The sequence below is a fragment of the Aptenodytes patagonicus genome, chromosome 17 (genome assembly GCF_965638725.1).
Source record: "Aptenodytes patagonicus chromosome 17, bAptPat1.pri.cur, whole genome shotgun sequence".
NCBI classification, from domain to species: domain Eukaryota; kingdom Metazoa; phylum Chordata; class Aves; order Sphenisciformes; family Spheniscidae; genus Aptenodytes; species Aptenodytes patagonicus.
In genome coordinates this window covers 5,314,771-5,342,200 of record NC_134965.1, presented here as the reverse complement: position 1 = coordinate 5,342,200, position 27,430 = coordinate 5,314,771, and the positions used below count along the sequence as shown (strand labels likewise).

General features: G+C 39.9%; 1 protein-coding gene across 5 annotated transcripts in view; it reads right to left on the bottom strand.

Moving 5' to 3' along the window:
- Window positions 1-27,430, bottom strand: part of CUX1 (cut like homeobox 1) — a 282,941-nt gene that overhangs the window by 61,956 nt on the left and 193,555 nt on the right. Inside the window, exons 11-20 of one of the 5 annotated variants that reach the window (XM_076354837.1) lie at window positions 27,163-27,351; window positions 21,318-21,376; window positions 16,346-16,394; window positions 15,215-15,311; window positions 13,450-14,121; window positions 12,392-12,457; window positions 10,925-11,026; window positions 7,839-8,665; window positions 6,235-6,400; window positions 5,524-5,580 (exon numbers count right to left, since the gene is read on the bottom strand). In XM_076354837.1, the coding sequence (XP_076210952.1) occupies window positions 5,524-5,580; window positions 6,235-6,400; window positions 7,839-8,665; window positions 10,925-11,026; window positions 12,392-12,457; window positions 13,450-14,121; window positions 15,215-15,311; window positions 16,346-16,394; window positions 21,318-21,376; window positions 27,163-27,351 (2,284 nt within the window). The remainder of the gene's footprint in view (window positions 1-5,523; window positions 5,581-6,234; window positions 6,401-7,838; window positions 8,666-10,924; window positions 11,027-12,391; window positions 12,458-13,449; window positions 14,122-15,214; window positions 15,312-16,345; window positions 16,395-21,317; window positions 21,377-27,162; window positions 27,352-27,430) is intronic. The other 4 variants (XM_076354839.1, XM_076354838.1, XM_076354840.1 and 1 more) reach the window with 4 other exon arrangements.

Genomic DNA, 27,430 nt, shown 5'->3' with positions numbered 1-27,430 from the left:
AAGTTACAGTGGAAGCACGTATTCACAAACTACATCCACTTTTTAGCAACTATTATGCTAACTGGTACTCCTATAAACCACCTGAGAAGCGTAGCAGCAATAACGGTCAGGAAAGTTTATTTTTTAAGCTGGATGAAAAAAGATATTCATTCATTAATTCTAATTTTTAAAAATGAAGAGTTTGAGAATGAGGCATTAGTGTGCCTGGCTAAATGCTACTGCAGAGCTGCACACCGGCTCCTTGCTTGGAGATCTTCTCCCGCACACCAAAGGGGAGTGAGCGTAAAGGACCCACATTCCCAAATTAACCACAGAAAAAAGACATAGCTGCACCTTGACTGGGTAACTTCTCCAAAATGAATGCTACGAACCCATAACCACACTTCAGAGTGAATTAAATTTGTCTTCAGAATGCAGCATGAGTCTCCTCTTTGCCGTATTAATATGAAAAGTGTGTTGGTGCTTTGTCATTGTAATTCAGCCACAAGGAGTATCTGCCTAGAAAACAGTGTTCACTCTATGATTATATATTTTACTTTAGCACTTTTGTAACAGTAAAGCTATGACCACAATGAGGATGGAGTCATCTTCTGCAAGTTTAATCACTGGGTGGTTCAATGGACAGGAAGGAATATAACTAGGACAGGAATTTCTCTACAAATACCGACTATTTGCAAAGCATCGCTGACGGACAAAGGACTACGGCCATGCAAGACAGCCTGGGGAGGACAGACCTAGGCAAGAGGCAGAAATGACCAGATGATGGCTAGCAATGATAGCCAATCTTATATTAAGAACGAACTTGAAACACTGACTTCACGCTGCATTCCTAGGTCCCAGTAAGGTGCCTTGACAGCGATTCTCCCAGCTTTATTGATACCAGCAAGGCTGCCAGGAAGGTTTTCATGGTCCAAATGTCAGGGAAATGGCACAGAATATGATCACACACATTACAGACAGACTACAACAGCTGCCCTTATGAGGAGCCAACTGATATCCTATGGTTTGAAATCAAGACAGCCACGGCCAACTGCTTCAGAGCCGCAATCTCAAGCCACACAGAAAGAATGTGGAAACTTCACCAATACGCGCCAGTGTGCTTCAGGGTTAGCATGAAGATAACTGTTTGGCCGACTTAGTTGTTCAGCTCCAAACTTTAAAAATGCATTTGCACCTAGCACAAAAGGAGACAACCTTCTCAACCAAATGCAAAGACTTAAAAATTGGTCATCAAACATAAACCATCTATGCAAGGAATTCTTGCAGTCCAACTACTCAGCTATTAAAAGCCATGCGATGTCCCTTCTCTTCCATTTTATAGACTACATTAACCACAAACATTTCATGTTACACAATTTTATTAACCCCGAATGCCAGCAAATGACTGCAAAACAAATTCTCTCTTCTTTTTGATTCAACAACAAAAAATAGCTCAAATTTGGGAAGATCTGTCAGCATCACTGGACTGATCACTTGTGTGGCCTCAAGGTACCAAGGATCCAGCTCTCCGCATACGAATCCCAATTGTGCTCTGGAGCACCATCTCGGACAGCTCTGCCCGTCCAAAACAAAACAGTACAATGAAAGAAGCAGTCATGAACCATGGAGAAATGGGGGGCAAGAGCTTCTCCATTGCCACCGTGTGGCTAGTGAGCTCCTCCCATAAGCGCATCAGGATGGTGATCCTAAATATGGATTGCAAGCCTGAAATATGCTCTCTCCCCACTTTGTTTCTCTCAGAGTAGTCAATGTGACGGCATCCTTCTGTTATTAGGTAGATGGGAAGGTCTCGCCAGTACACAGTTAACTACCTGCCCGCTCAGCAGCTTCTGTACTGAAAAATAGTACAGGAATACGTATTACATAAATAAAAATATAACGGATACCTGGGTTTGTTATCATTCCACAATGTCTGTTAATATCATAACTACAGTAAACCACAGATTGCATCCTGATTTTTTTTCAGATTTTCTTTCCCAAGGGATGATAAGAAGTAATCTCCCTGTTGTTACAAACGTTTTATTTTGAAAATAAAGCTTTTATGCATATTTTAGTTGATCTAAATACAGTAGATCTTGGGTTTTTAAATCGCCAGATAATATGCAATTATCTCAAGCTAGATTCTGATTTTGAAACAAGCTTTAATTAGCTCCCCATTTTATGCTGCTATAATCCTTTCTTCAACTCCCATGAGTGTTACTATTGCTAAGCAGCATGAGGTTAGGAATGATGGATGATACCCAGAAAGGAAGACAAACAAAAGGGAAATTCAAAATCCCCTGAGATCACCCGCAGCTGTATCGGCAAATGAAGATTTCCACATTAGGTCATAAGACGACCCTTACAGAAACACATACCAAAAAGGCATGTCTTTTTCCCACTGAGTATTTGCAAGTCTTTAATGTAGTATATAGAGAGTAGATGTCCTTCACAAAGGATAAATACAAAAGTGAATAAAAAATCAGCTTTCATGGGAGTAGCTATGAAATCAACAGCATCAAAAAAGAAACTTTGTCTTAATGTCATCTAGATGCTCACTAAAGACATAAGACCCCAAAATAAAACAAACTAATAAGAGCTATATACAGTACAAGTATTTAGAAAAATATCCAAGCACATAAACCTTCTTCTGGCACATGGCTACTGTCCAAACCCAACCCAGCTCTGATCATCAGTAATGCAACTAAATAAGGGCCAAATTCATCATGAAAAAATGCTGATGCAGTTGGGTGACACTAATTCAACTTTTTTTTCCATGTGATTTGGTCCATGCTTTTGACACATAAATCATTAAAAAGGCAGATTTACCCAAGGGCATTAGAGCATTTAGGTGGAAAGAAATACACAGAAAAAAATGTTAGAAAAGGCACAGTGATACTATTTTTGACCACCTAGGGTACAGACACCATTTTTGTGTAAAACACGTTCACTGAAACTTGCACAAAATCGCCAAAGCGTTGATGAAAGGTCACAGGCAGAAAATACCGATACATATCTGGTTGTAATTTTGGTATAGACTGTGTTTTTTTCAAAATTCATAAATATAGCTTTCAAAGAAGAAAAACAAGCCTGGCTTCTCTTTGCTATCTCAAAAAAAAAAAAAAAGAAAAAAAAGAAAAAAAAGAAAAAAAAGAAGCTTATCCATTCGTTCCCACATATAAAAGACTGATGGGTCCATCTGTCCACGTGTGACAATGGAAAATTACCGGACAAAAGAACAGATTTTCATGAATGAGGTGTTAATCAAAACCTTATGATCTAGAAGTGTAACTAACTGGGTCAGAAATCCAGAAAATCTTGCTACTTTGATAGAATAGTGCCAAACGGTAATGAAAATACTCACAGCTAATAAAAGTTTGAGATGTTACTATGCATGTTGACACTCTGTACACTGAAGACCTTCTTGGCAAAGCACTCAGGAGCCACTGAATGTATTAGTTTAATTTCACTTCTTTCCCTTCATGCATTCAACAAGTTCCAAGCCAATTATATTACATGAAAAAGGCTCCAGACCTTTTCTCGTTTCAAAATTTTTCTGATTAATTTCTGTTTTAAAATTACAAGTATGCAACCTTTTCTGCCTTGATTTTCCTGGGAAATGTCTCAGAAGACCAGAAAATTGGAGCTGTCTTTTTTTTTCCTGCCCTGAAGTGGAGAATCTTTCACAAATGCATAATTATTATTACCTTTTCCAAACTGTTTGCTGCACTTTTAATTACAGAACAGCTGCTAATAAAAGAAAATTACCAAACTGCCCTTCCTCATTCAAATAACTTGGTTTCGCTCTTTTGTTCTGCGTGGTGTCACAACCTTCCTTATTCCTTTATACAGAGAAAGGCACCAAGAAAAGAACGTCTTCTACAACAGTTTTATTTTTAATCATTGGAAAGGAGGAAGAAAAGGGCACGAGCCCATTTTCTCATTTGTAAGTCTGCTTTAAGGAAAGAAGGAGGGCCATCATCAATAATATGATTTTATTAGCTGATAGGAACGTGTTGCCTCACAAAATATTAGCTCAAGGGCAGGAACTGACAAACGAGATTGGGAGTGTGGGAGGGGAGCAAAATATCACGGCAGCAAAACTGAACTTCCTGAAGGAAATCACTTTCAGCTACCAGCGATCCTCACGGGAATCCATAAGGTGGTCGGATTTTAATACTATGGGCTTGTCTTTCAATCTTTTATAATTACAGTTAGTCATAAATATGATGATTAGCAATAACAATGCAGCCTTTTCCCAGCTCCTCTGATTTCAAATTCCTCTTAAAATGGCTACAATTAATTACTCATATTTTCCATGCTGTCTTAGACATTTATAACTGTAAGTTACTCTTGCATAGTATTGATGCTACAAAAAAGTAGTCAATGGCACGCTTTAAATGAACAGCAGCGTATAAAACGTCGCAGGAAATTTCCATGTTTGCTAAATGCTTGGCTCTAAGTAACAATAGCCTTATGATTGCAAATAATTTTTTCCCATTTTGGTTTTGTTTTCATGGCTTGTTTTTACCAGGGGCATTTTTTTTGCTTTTATCTATTTATTTTCAACTGTTCTTCTTAAGAAAAACGTGGACTGAATATCATCACGGACTTTCTTCTAGTAAAATCTTTTAGAATGCAAAATAGTTTCCCAGTAGGGAGTAAAAGCAGTTTGGTTGGGATATTCAGAATAAATCCAGCAAGCTCCAGAAAAAGAGAGAGTGTTTCAGAATGGCAGAAAGGTGGAAGAAGAGCACAACCCATCCTTCTCTGTATCCTGAAATGCAGTAATTCTCCAATACAGGGCAAGGGCTGTAAGCACAGAGCAGGGCACAAGTGTTTTTCTAGAGTACAAAACAGCCTGAGTGGTTTACGTCAGTTAAGCGTATCATTGGTAAAAAGTCTGTGTGGGTAGAGTTTGGTATCTAACAGCAGGAACACAGCTGTTCTGTTCCAGGCTCCTTCCTATACCGTGGCCATCTTATAAAACCTTTAGCAATTCACTTCTCTTTGACACTCATCTTTGCTGCATCTGCTTTTTTGCAAACGGAAAGGGGAGCGAGAAAAAAAGGTCGGCTTGGAATATTTAACGAAGCTTGACAAAGAAAGACATAACGTGGTCTTTTCCCCACCTTCAAATTAACAAAGCAGATTTTGTGCAAATGAAAGTGGAAAAAAAAATACGCCAGCGAGTAAGGCAGCTGGAGTATGTAGATCACATTACAAACGAAAGGCTTGTTTTACAGCCATTGTCACATGTCAAGTTGATAAGCTGAACTATGGTAAAAAAAACCCTACAGAGCCAATGATCTCTAAGATCAGACAGAGTCTCTTTACCTAATATATGCAGCTAAATAAGTGTACTCCCTACATCTGCCATAGCAACAAGGAGAGAACGAGGAATTAACTGTGTTAATAAAAAAATTGAAGGGTCTCCTGTATGATACAACAAAATGCGAGAAACCTCTTGGCATCAAAGCAAAAGAAACGTAACAAAAGCACAGAGAATTATTTCAGAGCAAATCATTGAAACCAGCTGATTACCTGAGCTTGCACATCCCTGCTGTAGGGAATCCTGTAATGATGTCACAGAGTGAAGGACTAGATAAGAGAGGAGAGGAAAATCAGGGAACAATAAAAGGAGATGCCAAACCACAAACTAAACAGTAAGCAGGCTCAACAAATAGCAAACCGCTTATCTCAGCAAGGGCACGCTGCTCGTTTAAGTCAGTGGCATTATAAGGGTACAACCGAGGCCAAACCCTAGTCTGGCCTTTCTGTATCAATAGGTATTAGGATAAGAGAGTGCCACAATAAAAGCGTAATTGCAACACAGCATTCCCCCTTTAAAGCTTAGTTCTTCTAGCTCACCTCCTGAGAAAGCAATCGATATTCTCCTAGGAAGAATAAAAATCCCCTATGCAACCCTAGAAAACAGCGCACAAGATTTTCCAGCTCTTTGGCCAAAATTTTTGGAATTACGTATCATATTCATGCCTAGATAATATCATCCTAATTAGGAACTTGATAACTGCTGCTTATCAATTACGCATAAACGAGTGCTTCGTTCGTAAACATTCCCAGCGTGTCCCCCCTAGGGACCGGCAGGGCTGCGAGGGTGGACGCTGCCACTTCCAGTAACGCCTGGACTAGCACCGGGTGCAAGTCTCGCTTACTGCAAATTTAAAAAAAAAAAAAAAAAAAAAAAAGATTTCCTCCTCCTCAACTCAAACAACATAGTGGAATTTTAATTACCTTGTCCTTGTTGCTGCCCTTGTGCAGGCAGGACACACTGTCCCAGCTCACCATTCAACCAGAGCTGCATACGAATAAATGGTTCTCGGCCTTTTTGGGTCAATTTACTCCATGGCTTTGGCCTGGAGAGCATGTCACTGACACTTCCTTGGGACAGCCCCAATACCTGAAGTGAAGCAACCAAGAACGGCACGTTAACACATTTGATGTGGAAGGGGCGTAATTTAAGTCACTTTGGTTTCCTTTACTGCTATATTGCTCAAATTGTTTTTATATGGACAGTTAGTAAAACTGCAAAATGACATCTGTAGGTAATTGATGGAAATGCTTTTTTTCTGCCATGGTTTCCTTCTGGAGCATGGGTTTTTTTCCTGCAGGAACGGAGCAGCAGCACAAACGGCAAAAGGATGGCACGAGATTTGCATGCTTTTCATATTTTGTGTCAAATAGTTTCATCAGTTCTAACAGGAAAAACACAGAGTCCAGGCACACACAGGCAGATAAAACAGGAAATGATTGGCATGTATTTTGTTCTCAAACAAAAATAATTGGGACTTTTGAGACTAGGCCTATATTTGGTTGATTTTTTTTTGGTATGAATTATAACGATGTGTGTTTTCACCTGTAGCAGCGGCTGCTCCACGTAAGTAAATATTTAAGAATACAGCTGACTGCAGCAAAGGGGAAATTTCAGACAGGCAGAACGCAATTACTTGCCTGGAATTCAGCACAGGTACAGGGGTTAAAAATCATACTTAATGAAAGCTGCCACGGGATCTTTAATGACCCCAAGAGGTCAGGCTTTTCATTTTACATCTTAGTGAAAAGGTAATAGCGTGATGCCAGCTCCTATTATACTATTATATTGATTCAATTCTTTATAGGAAGAAGAAACACCAGATGTCCACCACTTCTTATAGCCTGGGAAGTGTGTTCTGGTGGTTGGGGACCCCCCCAAAATCCCACGTGTTGAATGCTTAGGGCCCGCAACGTGAGAACTTCAGAAAGCCTTATCGTGCATCGCATATCTGTAATCAAACATCGCTTAAAAATGTCTGAAAGCCCACTAAGATACCAAGCACCAGGTATAAGAAATGACTGTGAATTCTTGACTTAAGACTAAGGCGAGGCAGGGGATTTTCCGTGTGTTTGTTTAAATACCCTTGTGCGCATTTCCAAATATTAAAAAAAAGGAAGAATGCTCTTGTGTCCATAATCTTCACTTATAACAAATTTAAGACTCTCCAGTCATGACAATGGTATTACTCAAATATTCCATGAATTCATTACATTAAGCATGAAATATTGAGTCTCAATAACGTTTGCTTCAGCTTTCAATGTTTCCAAACTCAGGGGCCCCATTTCTAATCACAAGTGGCTGAAGCCAGTCTTTGTATAAAAACCTATGCAATTCACAAAATACAGGAAAACTAATACTTTCCTTTATGAGCTTATTTTTTAAATACTTAACATACGAAGCAAAAACATTTTTCTGTAAGACATATGTGGCATATCCCCCTCCGTTAAACTGAGCTCCGTACCAATGTAAGGAGCACAACGCACATTCACAATACTGGTGTAACAAGAGATAACCAGTTCTTTACCTTTTCCCCAAAGATCCTTTGGCAGATGCCATTCTTTGCTAGCTTTTCTTTGACCTGCCGCGTTAGCTCTATCGTATCCACTTCCTGGTACATATAAATCTCATACTGCTCGGGTGTCAGTGGAGGAACTGAAGGTTTGGATGGCTTTGACAAAGACACGATAGGGGATGAAGGGAGGGGGCTATTTTGTGGTGTCTCACTGCGACTCGCCCCAGTCATGCTCAATTCAGAACTCTGGGAGTACGGAGATTCAGCGTTTGGCCACTCTTTCCAATACTCTGAAGAAGATGGTCCTTGGAGCTGGCTACGATCTGGCCTAGTCTGATTGCTGACCTTTTCTTTTCCACCACTGGCTTCCTCAACTTTTATATCTTCGGGAAGAGCTGTATTTCTTCTCTCATGCTGCACAGTATTCCACCAATGGTCCTTCCAAACACCACCACGTCCCAACTCATTTTTAACATGCCTCAACATACCCTGGGCAGAATCACTTATTCCATGAAGCTCTAAAACAGGTGCCTCCTGAGGCTCCTTTTTGAGCCCAGAGAGGTTCTGCAATGCAGAGATACTGGAATCAGTGACAGATGAATGTTTCTTCAGGGATATGGCCAAAGGAGAATAGCTGGAAACCGAAGACATTGCAGGTGTAGATACTAGTTTGGGGGACAGGATAGAAATGTCAGCTTGAGATAAAGGTGGTGTTTTTAAGGCAGGTTCAAGGGCAGCCTGCTGTGCCTCCATTTCACGTCGGGCTTGTTGCAGAATGGATCGAATAGCATCATCAGAATTGCCACTGCTAGATGCAGAAGGCGGCTGAGCCGGCTCAGCTATGAAAAACAACCAAAAGACTAAATGCAACAGAGGAATATGCTTTATATTCAACACGTGCTACTGTATATATTTCCCTGTCAGAAAAAGGGCTGCAATACATTTCTGGATGGGAGGGAGGAGTTTTCACTAAGCAAAGATTTGTACTTTTCAAAATAAGGTAAGATTTCCAAAGTTCTTCACTGGAAAATTTTTATAGTTGCCAAAGTGCTGGACATTTGCACGCAGACTCAACTGCAGAAGTCTAGTACTACTTGCTTGTTTTCCACCATTGTAAAAATTTTCAAATAAATGCCTTTGAAAATCAAGCCTTCACCTCTCCCCCCCGCCCAAGTGGTCAGTAACATTTATAGTTCTATTTAGCCTTATTTAACCTTTCACTTCTCTCTATCTCCACAAAGGAATCGTAACACACTCAAAACTGAACACAGCTGCATTCACCTAGACGGACTATTAAGACCCTCTTACAGCATAAATAAGGTGAGTCCTTTTAACTCCAAAAATATAACACACAAATTACAACAAAGCAAGAACTTTAGTAAGAGACTTCATTATTTCATTTGACAAGCTAAATATGCTCCTGCTTCCTGTTTTCTTGTTCCATGGTCCCAACCACTGAAACGAACAGCTCTACAAAAATGAGGCTGATGCCTGGCCATCACTCTCTGCCTTATCTGAAGCCCTAGAATGGAGCCACGGGCGCTTCAGAAGAGATAACACCTAAATGCAGTATTTCAGTGGTGAACCAGGGCTCGTGTGGCTGTGCTGCCGCAGTCAGGGATGAGCAGAGATTGGAACGTGGGTGTAGAATTATCTCTGCAGAGCCAGGAGGTTTTTGCAACGGCATCTGTTTCCATTTAAGTCAGTCTCCACTGAGGTCCCCAGTGCTTGAAAACCAATTCCTCTGAAAGCTACTCTACAATGAATGGTGAAAGTGAAGCACTAGATAGTAACAGGGAATCCATACACTGCAAGAAGTGGCCTCAAATTGAAGTAAGATTTGAAACACGCTGCGTATTATTCTAGTAATATTATGCCTCATCTGAATACATTTCCGAATTTGCCTCCCTACATTCCTTCCTGTCACACACTATAAAATACATGAAAAGCCAAGAAATGGGAAAAAAGACAGTGGGACCATCTCTTCTGTTTTATCTACTGGTTTCATAGGGAGTTTTGAGGCTGAATTAATATTTGAAAGGAAGTCTGAGATGCTCAGCTGAAACATGCTACTGAACAGCGTGCTTGCAGTTTCCTGCACACAGCCCACATTTTTTCCTATGTAATCGTTACTTGTATAAAGTCATATTATTTAAATCATACATTAACTAGTCTTTCATATTTTGCCATGAGATTAGCTTAGTTTTCATTTAAAAGACAACTATCCAAAACTGTAAATCAGTATTTACTTTAAAAAACGAAACAGAAGTAATGCACAGTACTCTCTACTTCAGCATCAGCCCTTTAGCAGTACTGGAAACTCTTTTAGAGTTGGGAGGGCTATGGAGTAGACAGAAATGTTAACTACATGACAGCATACAATGAGAAATTAAACTTATCTTGGGCTAAGATGTTAAACTAATCATGTTTTTGGGAAAGGAAATGCTTTTTGGATTTGCCAGTTCATTCACTGAATACATTCTGTAACCAAAAATAAAGTCATGTAAAAGTTAGAACTGAGTTTGCTTATATTATAATTTCAGTACATGATGTCCACAGTACGATGGTACTATGTGACTGGTAATTGCTGGCTAGACGATTCACCCCGACAAATCCATTCAGTTCCCTCTCCCATGCAGTTGTGTCCCTGCGGCCTGAGTTAGAGAGAAGAGAAGAGAAAGCAGGAGCCATTCCCTTTCCAAGGAGCAAACTGGTAGAAAAAAGGATTTTGTAGGTTTGTCCTGCAGAGTGACTGCCTGCAGGTCTGGAGTGGTGTAAAGAAGGCAGAGCTCTGCACTTGGAAAAAAGGCATTTAGAAATCTCACAGTGTCGCTCCCCCGGGAGTGGGGCAGAGCAGAGTGGGCAGAGCACTGAGCAGAGACCCCCCAAGCCATGACATGTGTAACCTTAACTTGGGCTGCCTTATGGACAGAAACAACTCCACTAAATTTAAAAAAAAAAAAAAAAAAAAAAAAAAAAAAGCTCTTCAAACCTACATTCAAGGTTTTAAGAATATAATTAACTGACCAGAAAGCTCATGGTAATTGTTTTAATTACATTCTGAAATAAAAGGAGCGAGAGACAAAATGAGACCGTACCTGTTTTCTGTACTTGCAGCTCCCTTTTGGCTTGTTCGAGAATGGATTTGATGGCTTCATCAGAGCCAGTCTCTGTGGTTCGGATTCTTGTGGTTATATTACCTGAAGAGCAAAACAAAACTAATGACACCAGGAACACTTTTATTTGTTTGGTTGGTTTTTTAACACAAAGACAGACAGCATATACCGATATACCACGAGCATGACCTGACGGAAGTTTACATAGGACCTTTACCAACATTTACAACACCAAGAACATACTTAACATAATAAAAGAAAAATACCCTCATTGTGCAAAAGCCTGCCCGCTAGCTGCACTGGAATGATGAGAACACTGACATCATCAGAGGAAGAACTAGGTGGTCATATATTCCTTTTCCAGGATAACACATATAGGTCTATTTTTTTCCTTTTCTTTGTTTTGGAAGGGAGAGGAAACAGAAGGGAAAAGAACCAGAGGGGAAAGAAGAAAGCTAAAAACATAAGATCAGGAATCACCTTAAAAATTGCATCAGCTGCTAGGCAAAGTAGGATGAGTATACATTCAGCCCAAAACAGAATTAAAAAGTAACTAGATAAAAATAATTTTTAACTTACTAAAGGTTAATACATTAAGAGAAACAGTCATTTAAGCGCAGATACCATTTGAAGTACTCTCCAGCTAAGAGCTATTACTTGGTTGTTTGGTTTTGTTTTGTTTTTTTTAACCACTAAGGGGAAGAAAAGGAGGGAAAGCTATGGCTGTGAATGCTATTGCACTTAACTGCATTTTTCATTATGAGATTATCATTTGTAAGTGAGCTAGATAATTTCTGACTGGACTCAAAACAACCACAGCGTTTCGGGGTACCTATTTTTGTTTTTTCTTCTTCCTCGTCTTGCTAAAAGAAAAAATCTGCAACTATTCTATAATGAAGAAAAATGTTTGTACTTCCTGTTCAGTGATAATTTATCGATCTGATGTTCACTTATCTTGTTGTCTTTTTCATACACCATACTGAAGTAAGTATCACACTAATTTAACAGCGTATTAAAGTGTATTTGTCAAAATAAGCCCCATGAGAAGAAAGAAGTAAATCTAGAGCAGAAGCCATATGCGATTCATGTTGGATTACACGTAATTGTGCAACTTTCTCCCTCCAAAATCACAAAAATAGCAAAGAGAGCATTTCAATAGATCTGATGATTTTATAAAGCCACTTCTATCACTTATCTCTTTTGATCTGCGTACGCAGTGATGTTGGGAGTGGAAAAAGTATCCAAACAGGGTTACGTTAGTACAGCAGCAGCAGAATTAGAAAAAGCAAAGTGTTCGTCTAACCCATGGTTTGTTTTATACTTACTGTCTGTTTTTCTATCAGATTCCAGGCCAGAATCAAACTGCACAGTTTTAAGGAAACACACAGCTAAAGCACACTCCACTTCCTAGGTATCGACTGCAAAGAAAAACACCTGCCTGTGACGTACCTTCAGACCCATTTCTTCGTTTCGGTACTTCCTGAAATAGTCTGTTCAGGTTCTGGCCTGGATTCTCTGTTGAAAAACAAGTTTGGTAAGAACAAAACAATCAGGGGATGGTTGCTCTGACATCATGGGCTGTGTGACATGAGAAGCTAGCAGCCTGTCTCTGAACGTGAGGGTTCGAGCTGTCCTCGCCCCCTCGAGCCTTTGTCTGAGCGCTGGAGGAGCTGGCTACTTGGGAAGAAGCAAGGCTGGCTGATTTGTTAATAAAGATTACAGCTACGTTCGGAAAGGAGATTAGACAGATATAAATAAATGTCTAGAGATACCAAAAATGAAGAGGTTAAAGATGGGCAGATAATCCCCTCAAGTACAATCATCAAAAGGAAGGACAGATTATAAATCTAACAGTGTGCACTTTCAACTAAACAAAATCTAGGAAAATCCTGCCTGTCCTTTCCAATATTTCTTGACTGTAAACAACTTACTCTTCAGTTTCTCTAAATGTAAATCTCAGTCTTCGCTTAAGATGAATCACAATGAAATGTGTGTTATTTCTTAAAATCACCGCCTTAAATATGCAAAGCTGCTTTAAATTAGGATTGTTTGTTAATTACTCATCTCATGCATCACCTACTATATTTTGTCAAAACACTTTGGGAAAAAAAAATCTTGCAAGACACAACAAAAGTCTGCTCTCAATAAACAACCCCAAATAAAAATTTTCAAGTATTTCTGAGGGCTGATACCCTTAGTAGCTACTGACCCTTTTCACTCCGTATGTAGCCCTGACATGGAGCTATTGGGAAGTGAGGGATGTAAGTGTCCCTGCTGCTTGCCCCTGCTGACAAACACAAGTCAGCGGCTAAAAAAAGCATAACCAAAGATACTAACCTGCTTGAGTGCTGAAAAGCAGTTAGAAAGCTGTACTTTCTGTACCTGACATCTGATTTGGGTGAAAACGGCAGCAATGCACAAGTGGCCCCGTACAGGGAAGCTTCCAATTTTTAACATTTGTAACTAACAGGAAAATAGGGCAAGTCCCTCGGCCGGCGAGCGCTTACCTCTTTGTCTACCCTGGATGCTGCGAAGAGCCAAGATGTTCTGCTCGTCCGAGAGGAACTGCTTCATCTTATGAAATGGCTCCTTGCCTCTCACAGTCAGTTTATTCCATGGCTTTGGCCGGGCTAGTATCTCACTCACAGACCCTTGCGACAGTCCCAACACATAATGTCCAAATATCCGCTGTCCAATATTGTGCTTGATCAATTGCTCTTTCACCTGACGTGCAATTTCGGCTGTGTCTATCTCCTCGCCTTCAGAGATGCTCCCAGCACTTTCTGACTGGCTGGGAGACGGGGCCATGCCATTTACGTCCGGACTTTGTTGTAATGGACTTTGGGAAGATATGGAGTTTGTGCTGTAAGGACCTGTTGAAAAAATCATGCTTGTGCTTCCTGCTTCCTGCATTGCCTTGGAGTAGAAGGACTGCATTAGCTGTCGCTGGAGGAGAGAGTTTAGTGCAAATTTTCCTGTGGAGGCCAGGGGTAAGCTGGGGCTCGCCAGGGATGAGCTGAAAAAGTCTTGACTTAAACCCGTTGGTGAGAACTGGTGTGTACCATTAGTATTGGAAGCCTGCTCCCCCGCGTTGCGGAGCAACTGAGAAGGAGGGGAGGCCGGCAAGGTTGCAGGACGCTGACTCTCAGGCTGGTCTTTCCCTTTTCTCCTGGCTGACCCTACAAGGAAGGCCAAACATAATGCATTATGGGGGATCAAAGAGGGAAAAACCAAGATAAAAAAATGCAAAGTTTGCCCCACAAAGGGAAAAAGTGCAGATTTACAAGGGCCAATGAAGTGGCGGTGGGATTTTTGTTTTCATTTTGTTTTTGGTTTGTTTTCTTTTTTTTTTTTTTTCCATAATTGAAATTTTAATAAGCCAAACAAGGCCCCCAAAACAAACAACATGCATTTCATGTTTGCACCTTTCTTGTATGTTGCAGCCTGGAGAATCCCCCTTACAAACATTAAAACTAGAACAATTACATGAAGTGCAGTTATACATTTAAAATAAATGCAGTTACAGACAGCAAGTCTCTTTGTTGTCTCTCATTCAAGACATTACTCATTGGACCTGACTGAACCCAAATGCAGCAAACATTTACATTTTGGAACAAACCAATTTGAATAAAGGAATCGCCATTAGGTGGATGCACCAAGATCACTCAGTTAAAGTCATAAAAACGCTTCAGAATTCAGTAATCCCAGGGCCAGTGGCAACTTTTAACTTTCTTCCAGCTGCAAAAACCATAAGCATTCAAGTATCTGGAAATTCCATGACTTGCCATTTAAAAAATGTGCACACAAGATGTAAAAAGCCCACATTAGGAAAGCTAAACGGCAAACACACTTCGCTAAAAAGAAAGTATTTTGTTTTTCCAAGCTGACCTGCTGGTAGTATATCTAAGTGTATCAGACAGGAAGATTATTGTGTTCTACATGCAAACATTTTGCATAACATTGTGTGTGGGGGAAGAGACTTCTGGTGCCACGGATGAATTTGTTCCCAAAACAGAAGACAGCCTCAAACACTACCACTTGGTACATCTTGTAACGCCTCTCTTTCCTAACCTTTAAAGACTCTCTGAGGTCTCCAAGTTTTATTTTATTATCCAGCCTATAAAACTGCAGAAATGAAACATTATTCAGTGTTCCTGTTGCCTCTTAATCTTTCTGCCATGCATTAGCTCAGACATTCATCTCTCACTCAGCCCTCCCTCCCTTTACAAGAGAGCAAACAAACCAGAATAGCCGAAAATCGTGTCAACCTACCACTCAGGTCACTATTTGTGATACGCAGCGTGGCATTCTCAGACTGCAAGGAGCGGTTCTTCTCCAGCAGCAGCACCTCCAGCGGTTTAGATGCATCCTAAAGAAAATCAAAGTGGGAGGCTTGTTTCTAAAAGCATTAAGAGTCTCACTCAGGCACTAAAAAGGATTTCAGAAGAAGAAAACAAGTGCTCATCTCTGCCATGAACGCAGCTAGGGAATTCACCATGCATATATTTGCAGGAATCACTCAGTGCTCCTACGTGAGCCATAGAAGAGATTCACTGTTTAATTTTCATTGTAAATCATTCATCAATTCTGCGTTATTTTGAAACGTGTAATGGAACATTTTCTTAATCCTACTTATTTTAAAATGGTACTGGCAAGCTTTCAATTTAAAAGCTGTAGACTTCTTTTAATCTGATTAAAATAGGAGTTAAGATTATATTATTTCTTCTAGGTCAGCTGACCCAAGTTAAGCATTTCCTTGAAATGCTGCGTTTCAGCATAAACAGTTTGTTCAAATATAAAATCAGTCACAGAAACCTGCCATTTACCTTCCACTAAATATCTAACCCTTGATCATTAAAAAACATATTGAAAATTAATCCCAGGATATTGATATTCAGTTCAGATTTCAGAAGCAGGAATTTAATTCATAACCTTTAAACTTAAGTAAGACTAATTTGCTGGAATAGCAGAGCTTTCTCCTGCCTTCTCAGTACTCAAAGGTCTGTTTTCTTTTGTGAACATTATTTTCAAGGCTAACAAAGACTTAAAAATGCTGAAGTCCTTGCTCAGCGTACTGTCAGTACAAGAAACATGCAAATCTCAGTGTAGCTGTACACTGACTCCAGTATCTGTAAAAGACTCAACTTCACAACATTATAGTTATCCACTCCAGCACAGCTGAAACGTCATTCTTTGTCCTTGACCACTTAAAAGAAATTAATAGGCAAAAAATGTTCAGTTCAGATTTTTACATAAGAAAACATCAGGAAAACAATGATCAACCCACGTGTCTCAACATCAACAGGAAATTCTCCATGCCAACACCAATGAATTGCAAGACAAAATTTTTGTTAATTAACTGAACTGCTGAAGCAATTAAGAAAACAGAAGTAGGTTCAGTACCTGCGCACCAGAGCTTTCAGATGGTGCAAACTCCATGGATTTCAATATACTGTGGAAGGCAGAAAAAAAATTATTTTCTATTTCTTCTTTTCATAACAACTGCACTAATGAGCATTAACATTATCATTTCTTACTCTCCAGCAACACTACAAGTGATAACAACTTTCCTTGCAGTAACACAGCCTCATAATGAATATAGAGTAACTATTCAAACTAGTTATTGGATAAGAAAATTTTCTCGAGCGTCATCTAAATCATTCCATATGCAATCCCACCAGGCCAGTTTAAAGCGTAAATTTAAAGGTTAATAAGGATATAACATTTTAAGCTGTCAGAAGCGATATAAATTTATCTGTGAAGCTTGAAGGGAATGAAAAAGTTGTAGCAAAGCAACAAAACAGGGGAATCACCACCGCAGTTACAGTACTTTATATAATATACACCAGCTCACATATCAAGGAAAATATGCACAAATAATCTTCCCGACCAAGACACTACAGGCTAAAAGGCAGTTTTTCATTTTAATAACCTCCTAGTTCTATGGCAAAGGGAAGACACAATGGCACAATATTTCTTGAGAAATATGAAAGATCCAAATATTTATAAGTACATTAAGAGAAGAATCTGATAGTCGCATTGTCAATATTTTATATAAATACTGAGCGGTCAAAGGACGTCTCCCTTCAAAGTCTTTCAGTTAGAGTTGTATTGTCTGGCAAATGAGAATCTTACAGGAATACAAACTTACTACTATGCTTTGCCTTATAAACTTTTTTAAATAGGCCTGCTGCAGGCAGGACGTTAAGTTCCTCAGACTGAAGCAATAAATGATTTCAGCTTCTCATTGTACAAAGACGACATTCATTTGTCGAAGAAAAATACGTAAACAGATATAGATAGTGTATATACAGCATTTTTCACATATAAAGCACCAGGAACTTTGTGAGGCAGGGAGAATATGTTTAACCACATATTAAATGTGGAAACTGGGTCAAAAAAAGCAGAAGGCCAGTATTAACACGCAGGGACTAGTTCTGGATGCCACTAGGAGTCAGCCAGGCACCCAGCACTTATTAACTGCCGTAGACCATGCGGCGTCCAGCTCCTCTATAAATCTGTCCGTGCATTAATCCAGAATTAGATGTCCATTAAGTGGCACTCGGGAAATCAGTGGCCTCAGTGACTCATTCAAGATCACACAAAGTCGTGGCAAATCCAAGAAAAAAAAAAGTCATTCTGAGACAGAAACCTCACGTATTTTGCAGCTGTGCATACTCATTGCATACAGTGTTAATTCTGACAGGCACTCCTACAAATATAGTAATTAATAAAATCCCCAAATTCTGTCCATCAGTTTCATCATATGGCGTCACCGGATGACACCTCTTGCCAGCAGAAATCACTGTAGATTACAGCCATCACCCAATACACAAACACATAAAGTAATGCTGTTAAGACTCTGCTTTACGTGGGCACAACAGCTCAGCCACGTGCAAAAGTGCCTCTTTTCTGCTATTAATGGAGTCATGCCAGTCAAGGAGAGAGGTTGTGCATTAATGGCTCAAGTTCTTAAAGATCCTGACATTATATTGACATCACAGGCATGTTTACTCAGGTTGCTAATCACTGCTGAAAGCAAGTGTTTCTTGGGACACCTCTTCAGAGGCAGAGCTCTGTCTACCAGGACTCCAAGGTGCTGGGGAAGATAAATATACAGAGACTCATCTAGGGAAAACCCCAGTCACTGGTAGGTAACTGTTTTCATCCTCCCATGGATTCTGCAGGGTATGGCCTCTGAAAGGACAGCAAGTAGTAATGTATGTCCTCATGATGGTCAAATACCATCATGATCAAACCCATCTGAATTTAAAAAAAACACAACAATTTGTAACAGCAAATTATCATGTGGCAAACTTCCCATGGCAAATCACAGGTGTTTCTCCCATTTCAGTTCAGATCAGCAGTACACCTGTGACGCAGGTCTCCCAGTAATCCCCACTTACCACACTTGGGTTTGCCATGCAGAGCAGTCCTGGAGCATACCAACCGCGTTCCTTCTGGATGAGACTAAACCAAAAGAAGCTGCACGCTCTCGAAGGAGCGGGTGTGATGTGCTCTGACCACTATGGTGCTGCCTACAGAACCAGACTGAAACCAGTCGGAAGCGCAAAGTAAGCCTGAATGTATTTAGTGTGTTTTATCGGGTTCTCGGCACCAAAAGTCTGGCTTTAAAGCCCTGATCCTGTTGTGCCCTCCACTTGCACAGGCTGCTCTACCAATGCATTTTGCTTCCAAGCACCTGCTGCCAGCTGGGACCTTCAGAAAGGATCCTGAACCTTGCGGCAGCTGCATTTTTCAGTGAGCCTGAAGCAGGCATTCGTATTCAAACCTCGGCTGGAAACTTACTGACCTCTGCCTACTTAAAGTGGATTCCTTGCTACCTGAAATAGCCTTCTGGCAATTCCACAGGTAATTTCCTATACACTTAGAACCCAAAATATACTAAAAACCAAGTCGATGGTATCTTGAATTGCCCTTGGAGGAACATTCACTACAGCAGGTTCATTTTTTGAAAAAATGTAAAAGTTAAACATGTCAAAAATGACTCTCCAAATGTGTCACAAAAGAGACATTTTTCTCAGGAATACGAGGAAGCAAAATGTTTCCCCTTTGGATTCCAGGAATATCTTTGCCCATGAGATCTTGATGCAATCTGCTGCTGAAGATCAGTTATCTGCTTTTTAAAGGAATGATCTTGCGACTTGAATCTGCACATCTAAGATGTCTTGGAAGATCTTACTCTAAAGCAAAGTGTGCACTGGGACAGCTCTACTTTCTGTTTGTATGATCCCGACTGCAAAGGCAGGAGGGTTAGCACTGTTGTATTACTCGAGAGGGAACTGAAAGGACACACAGAGCTCTCAGATCTCAAAAATAGGTTTAAAAGCCTTGGCACAAAAGCCAACGCAGAAAGCAAGGAATCCTCCCATCCCAGATCTTAACATGGACCCAGTTAAGTTCCTCCAAGGTTAGAAGCTGGCTGATACTGAGATCCCTCAGCCTAGAATACCTCTAACATCCTTGGGAGGATTAAAGAAAATACATCAGTGCCAAAACAACTGAGAAGTTTATTCTCTTTCTTCCTTACTGACAAGGTATCTTTTTTCTTGGTGTGTACGAGCAGTTCATTTTTGTCAGTGTTTCAGGGCACAAAGGCAGGCATAGTAGGATTCAGTATGAGGAATACCAGATTTACAGCAATAGACTTTTCATAGTTTCACTTCAGATCAGACTGTCACTCTCAGGTGATGTATTTAGATTTCGGCACATCTTTTGACCAGATGGGAGCAGAGAGGGTGGCATGAATGAGCTGCTGCGATGATGCAGCATTGCAAACATCTGCAGTGCTCTCACAGAAGGTCTTAACTCCCCACGCCATACAGCAGGATGGTGTATGGACCCCAGGCCACCTACAAGCTAGCTAGCTGTCCCTCCAAAGTCACCTGCCCAGATAAAAAAAAGTTACCCACAAATTAGGGGATACAAAAGCTGTAACACCCAGGAGAAAGAGATTAAATTTACTGGCACCCAACAAGGGCCACTGCCAGGAGGTTCTCCCATCTATTTCACTGCAGACTCATCTTGAAATAACAGGAACACGCAGAAGCACCATATGAACACTTCTCATGGACCTCTTATCTGCCTTCCCATCCCTGCCCTCATATAAGCCAGTGTCATAAAAAAAGAAAAAAAAAAGGCATTACCGCCAGGAATACAGAGATCTAAATGAATTTCATATCTAAAGTAAAGGCATTAAACCAGGTAGGATTTAAAACTCATTTGCTGTTTCAGTGCATTCACATTTTTGTAACTCATGTAGCAAATTGGAAGGTTGTGGCTTAATTCCCATTCACTACTTTACATATGACGGCATAAACCAGCTGAAATCTGAACCTGCGTTTCCTTAACTCAGGAGAGAACATGGACGTATTTACCCGTATCACTAAAACGATGAAGCTTTTTTGAGACCAGTTAATATTCAGGTATAACGACCAAAGAAACGGACAACTCATTTCACTTGACTGAAACTATATACCCACATCAGGGTGTGCTGCAGCTGGCAGTGAACCAGAACCGCAGCCAGCGTGGCTTGAATAGAATAGCACCAGGGGCTGGGCAGTCATTGGGCTTGCAAAACCAAACCTGCTTTCCATATTCTCCAGGGACGTGTAAACAAAAGCACATGATTACCAGCCTCATCTGAAATACCTCATTAAACAAGGTAACATTTTTTCAGTCTTCTTAAAATACACACAAAAATGCCAGAATGATGAAAGAAGAGATGGAGTTTCTTGCAGTTATTTAAACCTTGACACTAAACATATTTCCAGTCAAAAAACTTCTCTTCTGAACCTGACAGCTTATCTTGTTATAGTTTAAAATGAGGCTCTTTTAAGTCTTTTAAAAAAACCCCTTGAAATAGGGAGAGGCTGTTTGTGGCTTTAGTTTTAAACCACAATATATTAGCAAAAATATACAGTAAAACAAGCTCAGCATTAAAATGGTAAGTGCTGAACACTGGCTGGCAAAAGCATAGAAAAGGTATTATGGCCAAAGGCCCTGCATTAAATTCTTGGGCCACATTACATTAACCTCTTGGCTGGGGATTTTTAAAGAGTGGTCCGTCTAAAATACCACAGATTTTCAAACTTTTTACCCTTGGTGGACAAGGGTAAATGTCTTCATGGACACTTGCATTATTTGCTATTGCAATACTCTGCTGCAACAAAAAGGAGTACTCTCAGATACAGCAGTTGCACTGGTTCTGGATACAACTTCTGCCAATATTCCCAATTTCCCCGTCTTTGTGGTTTTGACTGCATTCTTTATTGTTCCAAGAACACAGATTTGTGGCTTCATTTAACAAGCACTGTGAGTTTGTGAAAAAATTATGTAAGCATTTAACACTTACTTTAATTCTTTCTTAACCTCTTCATAATCAGCCTGTCCTTTCAGTTTTTCTTCCAGTTGCTTTAAAAGAAAGAACATGGATTTAATTATTTAGATTTTTTTCTGCAGGCTTTCAAAATCATCTTCAAATTATTCCATATATACAGCAGCGCACAAGTGAGGGTTAATGACTCATACCTAATTTACATATATTAGAAAACAAACTATAACCAATTCAACGTAAACACAATTATATCTTACTCTTCCTTTGTTTACAGAGTGCCAAGCATTACAGAATTCAGTAGGTCCCAATTTGGCTGTTTGCAACGTCCCTGTCGTGTTCAATAAAGAGACTGGGGAAGAAGGTATTAAAAATGGGGCAGCTGAAACTTTTACGAAACTGATAAATTGAGTAAACAAGCAGGATGCTTTGGCACATACTGTATTCTTAATAAGACAGCTCTTGATAACCTTATCTACGTGGAAAAAAAAGACTGAAGAAGCTGTTGTTGACTGCAACGCCTTAGGCTTGTAAGACTTCTACAATGCCTCATGCCCAAACAAAACAGCTATACCAAGTCATTTTACAAGCATTATTTATTGCAATAACTAATATGATTACACACCGGAGATGAAGCATTGAGACCAACTCAGCAGGTCTTTTTGCTCAGGTCTGCCCGACCTGGGGCAGTCTCAATGGCTTCTCTTCGGTGTGAAGATGCCACAAACGTTGAAACAAACCTCCTAACACAATCCATAACGCAATGCCACACATTTGGACCTTACCCAAGAGCCCCTGCTCCCAACAACAGTGCTCATCACTACAGGATAAATGCTTCAGGAGGCCTAAAACATAGTGATACATAATTGATGCCGTTATGTTGCTTGCAGAAGCCACATTAATTTCCCACTAATAATTTCTTTGCTTAGTACAGGCAAACCTGATCTAAGCAAAGAAAGAACAGAACTTTACTGGCCTGCAACTTCCATGGGTAAGTTCAGGCTAGCTCTGCTTCACTTAGTTTTTGGTGTTAAAACTGGCACAGATTCCCAAAGGTCACAGGAAACAAATAACACAAGGACATACCACCCTCAAAGAGAGAGCATCTACTTTGAAAAGGAAAGGAATATATGACATGAAAAAGAAAAATAGGGCTTTATGTCCAGGAGAGGCTGCCTTCAGTGGAGAACTGAATTCAAGATCCTACACCCACTCCTGGGCTGCTCGTTTGAACGCAGGAGGAAGGCAGGGAAGGGCTACTGTGAACTTGGATAATTTTAGCAAACCCATTTAAAATGCAGTCCCATAAAGTTCTGCACCAGCACAGTTACAGGTGCATGAACAGCAGGGCTGGGACAGACGAACAACTAGAATTGGGAACCTCTTAACCATGCTGTCTTCCCAAGTAAGCCAGTGTGTTGGCATCACCCATCTCAAAGCTACCCGATGGGTATAAGCAGCAAACCTAAACACTATATAATACAGCACCCACAGATTAGCAAGTCCATCATCTGAGCCATCTTAAGAATTTAAATGAGGCTTCTTCAGATGACAACAGCAGCATGATGGGGCTTTGTTGGACTTCCAGCTATTTTGCCATCTTTTAGAGGACTTCCTATCATGCCCTTTCTAGCTTACGCATTGCTGACATTTCTGCCTTGCCATTAGCACATATATTAAAAAGCAGTGACAAAGTGGACATCCACGTTATCAATATACAGCCCTCTTAAATTCCTGTTCCTGCTTTTTGATACCATAATCCACAATCCTTAGTCACTGCTGACAAGAGGCATCTCCCGGCAGTAATACATGGGCCCTGCTCTGGCAGCTGCTCAACAAGCAGCTCTTAATGGATCACCACCACCGGTTGCTGCAGGAAGGCAGAAACTATTGTTAAGTGTGGAATTTGCACTCTATGGGACACTGATGAAACGAGCGGCCTCTTAAAAGGTCTTGTGTCCTAGCACCCTTAGCCATCAGTAACTTGTGCCGTCATTGGGATTGTGTTAAAAAGACAAATCCCATGTCTATTTCAGCTAAAGCAAATTTTTTCACCTGGAATAAATACAGGGCAAGTTTTAGTCATTTCTTCTGACATGTCCTGCCTTACCAAATTCCAGTTACTAACTGGAATTATAGGGAGTACCAGCTTTGCTTTATATAGCAGACAGTGCTACAGGTGTTTTGGCCCTGCCAAAAAACCCTATACTGATGTAACTAGGAAAATCCTGGTTGATGGGACCAGGAAAATCCTACAAACATTAAAGATGTTTGAGGTTTTGATAACCTCCGACGTGTTGAAATCTCATTATGCAAATGTACTACATAATCCCAGGGCCCAAGGTGTCACTTCAGTTCTCTAACTTTTAAGGAGGGCCAGCTACAACACGCCACAAGTTCAAGCAGCTTTGCAAGCTACAGCTCGATGCTGAGCAAAACAGAGTTAGTTTAACAAGGAATCCAGCTAGACTTTTTAATGCACCAGATCAGGCTCAGTAAGACTGGAGAGGGATCTTTAAATGAAACCAGTGAGCCAGAGAGCCCTCAGTACTGGGGAGGAGACTCAGCATTGTGACTGACAGCTTTAAAGATCGATGCAGGCAATGGGAGGACCCTGCCCAACACTACACAACATCTTTCAGCTCTCCTTGGCCATGTCACTCTGCCGGCCCCTTCTACCTGCTTTTTGCTGCTCCACAGCTTAAAGCAAAGACACACTACAATTCACCTCTTCCTTAATTGTGTGACGCGTAACGTTTTTGGGTCTACAGCAGATTAGCTTTTACAGTAGGGATAACTGGCTATTTATACTAGTCCTCAGTATAAAAAGTACTGGAATAAATTTTAAACAAACAATATCCTGCATTAATATGTTAGTTACTTATGCAAGGATATGCTAAGAAAAAAGCCTTTTTTAGAAATGGATATAAAATACAGAAAAGCTAATGATTCCCATTTTAGTGCAATCTATAGTAAATGTAATTCTGTATAGAGATATGCTATACCTTGAAAGTATTTCTGGAAATATTAGGTACAAAACACAGTTAGGGGAAAAAAAAAAAAAAGAAAAAAAAGATGTTAACAGAATGAAGCTGTTTTGGACTCTCAGGTACTTGTATGCTGTTATAGCAGTATGGCAACCAGCAATATTTTACTCTGAATTGTATAAAACACACATACATACATCATTCCCAAGTACCTAATATAGAGATTGTTGCCATGGAAAATCCGCACCTAAATGTATACTTTACTAAACAATATAAACGAACAACTGAGAATGCAATGCCTGTATATAAGCAGACCATTTAGGCACTTGGCATCTTCCCAGTCAATGACTGTTTTAAAATGTATTAGTATGGTAATTGTCTCAAAGAACCCTGTAAAATGCACAGAACATGGTATAACAAAGGTTCAAGCTGTGAGACAATCTGGAGGAACTAATATCTTGTGCTAAATATCAACCTGGTTAATTCAGACAAAATATATTCTAACGTCCTCCAACACACAAAAATGCAGGGAGCCAGAGGACAGAAGGAATGGACTGGTGGCATTTCTGCACACTAAATTTGCAAATATTCCATGTTAAGGAATCATCTTGCATTTGTTGTATGAATGAACCCATGTTAGAGCATGCATAGATTGGGTCCCCTCTTACGTTATTTAAAAAAAAAAAAACACCATTACTGCATTATTAACTAAAGTGTCCTAGGTAAATAGCATGGGCTGTATTAAGGGGCTTAAAACATTTTAAAAAAACCCATTAGACTAATGTTGTAGATTAGTTTAGAGTGATAAATTAAAAAGCCCACATTTAATTAACCCAGGTTATTTGATGCATCTCTTTGCTAACTAGCACTGTTGTATTTTAACTGGGTAGCAGGGAAGCTCTAACTCCCAGCAACAAAGGGTTAATGTAATTATAGTTAGAAAAGTCTTGTTACTAGCAGACATGTTTGATTATTAGATCAGATGACAATAAAGAAGCAATAATTTTGAAAGTATTTCTGCATTGTTTCATTAAGTCATAGAGTATTAAAGAATTCCCCCAAGATATGGTCTGAGAACATTGCTTTAATTTGTGAAACTGTGATTCATTTTTTGTGGAAGCAACCATTACAATCTCAGTTATTTTAGAAGTAATTCCTCTATAATCAAACATGAGATCAACACATCACCACTGAGATTTGGTTCTTTGTACAAGAGATCTCAGACACAGGTTTTCCCAGCACTTTGGGGTAAAAGTACGTATTTTGAAATATTTTTATAGTGCAACAAATAAGGTTTAAGAGGGTTGAAATGACTAAAACTTTATCAATAGAGTCACTGCATAAGACATTATCAACAGGAACCTAAATATATAGAGCATTAGCTGGGCAAGCCTAAGAGAAAATGGAAGATTACTGAAATGAAAATCAAAGACTTGCTCTGTCATTTCTATGATCCTATTCCCTTTGAAGTTAATGGCTAAACTAATACTGACCTCACCAGGAACATGCTTTATTCCAAGAAAATCTGTGAAGTGCAAGGACTCAAGATATTTTCTATCAGGCTTTATGAAAAAATAAGAAAACCCCGCGTAACATGGGTGTAGCCAGCAAAATGTGTCCCTCAAAACCTTCCTCCCTCATGAAGAGTGGTGCCCACATGGTGACAGATGGGCAGAGACTGATACCATAAATATAGGAACCTAATAGGTTTCCTTTGCTCTATTGTATTTTCATAAAAATTCCGCAAGGCTGTCTTAAAACATGCATAAAGCATACTGAATGCAACACTTCAGCTTCATCCCTAACAGACATTTGTCCACATAAATTATGCTACACCAGAGCAAAACCAGTACCTTCTGAAAAATGTCAGAATTAGAACAATTCATAAGAGTTTCAATTGAACATTAAATCACTCTGATAGAGGAAAGCTACCCACGCCACAGTCAGAGCTAAGTGGGTACTAGCAGCCTCCTGCTTTCAAAAAACTCTCAGACTATAAAACCTGCAAAACTATGAAGTCTTTAATGGAATAGATAAATTTATCTTGTTTACACTTTGAAGCTCATAGATGGTAGAACAATGAAAGAGACAGGAGTTACAGGAAACTGATTCATAACACATGTCAGGAAACATTTCTCATGCTTACTGATAGCTCAAAACTCTCTGGGCTAGCGCGCAAAGAAAGTAAAGCTGCTGAAGCAAAAAGTAAAGGGGTCACTCACAAAATTGTTAGACGTTTCTTCTGGGTTTAGTGCAGTGCTACTGGTATGCAAATGAGCTGACTGGGCCGCTAATTATAAATGGGAGTTACTGTGCAGCAAATATATAGTTAAAAAAATAATTAAGTGGTTATTAAGGCTAAAAAGCTTTCTCTCTGTGTCTTGATTTTACTTGTTTTTATGCTCTAAATGATACACTTCCCTTTTCCAGTGGAGAGAACTGGAGGGGATAGCAGGTAAATTCAAAGACAGACCATAGCACAATAAACACCCCTGCCAAATCTGCAGTACCAATCACTGGAATGGGAATTAAAAGTTCTAAAACCTAAGAAGGATTTTCTGTGCCTTTTCAGTTCAGCTATTTCACAACATATCCATGGTAAACATACGTTGGGTATTGTTGGTGGTTTTAATTCTAAAGGTAGCCATGTTCTGCAAAAACAAATTTCAAAACAATGAGAACTAGGTAAATTAAATTTCAACAAAACTGTGATCACTTAGAATAAAATGTCACAGAAACTGGAATTCAACAGAATCCTGAAGTAGCCAATGGCTTTTATGGTGCCTCTCAGAACCACAGAAAGCTTACATCAGTAAACCCCAATATTGGTACGTCAATTATATCCTTCGAAAGCTGCTGAGCACAGAACCGAGCCTTACTTTAAGTGTGCTGTTCTTGGCGGTCAGCTGCTGCTCCAGCTGTGAGATTTGGCTGCTGGAGTTCTCCCGCAGCTTGGCGAGGCTGCCCTGGAGTCTCTGGACATCTTCTACAAGCTGGGCAATTTCCCGCTCCTTCGCAGCCAGTTCTACTTCCAAGCTGGACCGTGTTAGAACCTCGATGGCCTGCTCCTAATGTGAAAAAAAAGTGTTAGACCACATAAATAAAAAAAAGAACAAGCTTGAATTCAGGGCAGCTAGGCAAGGACCA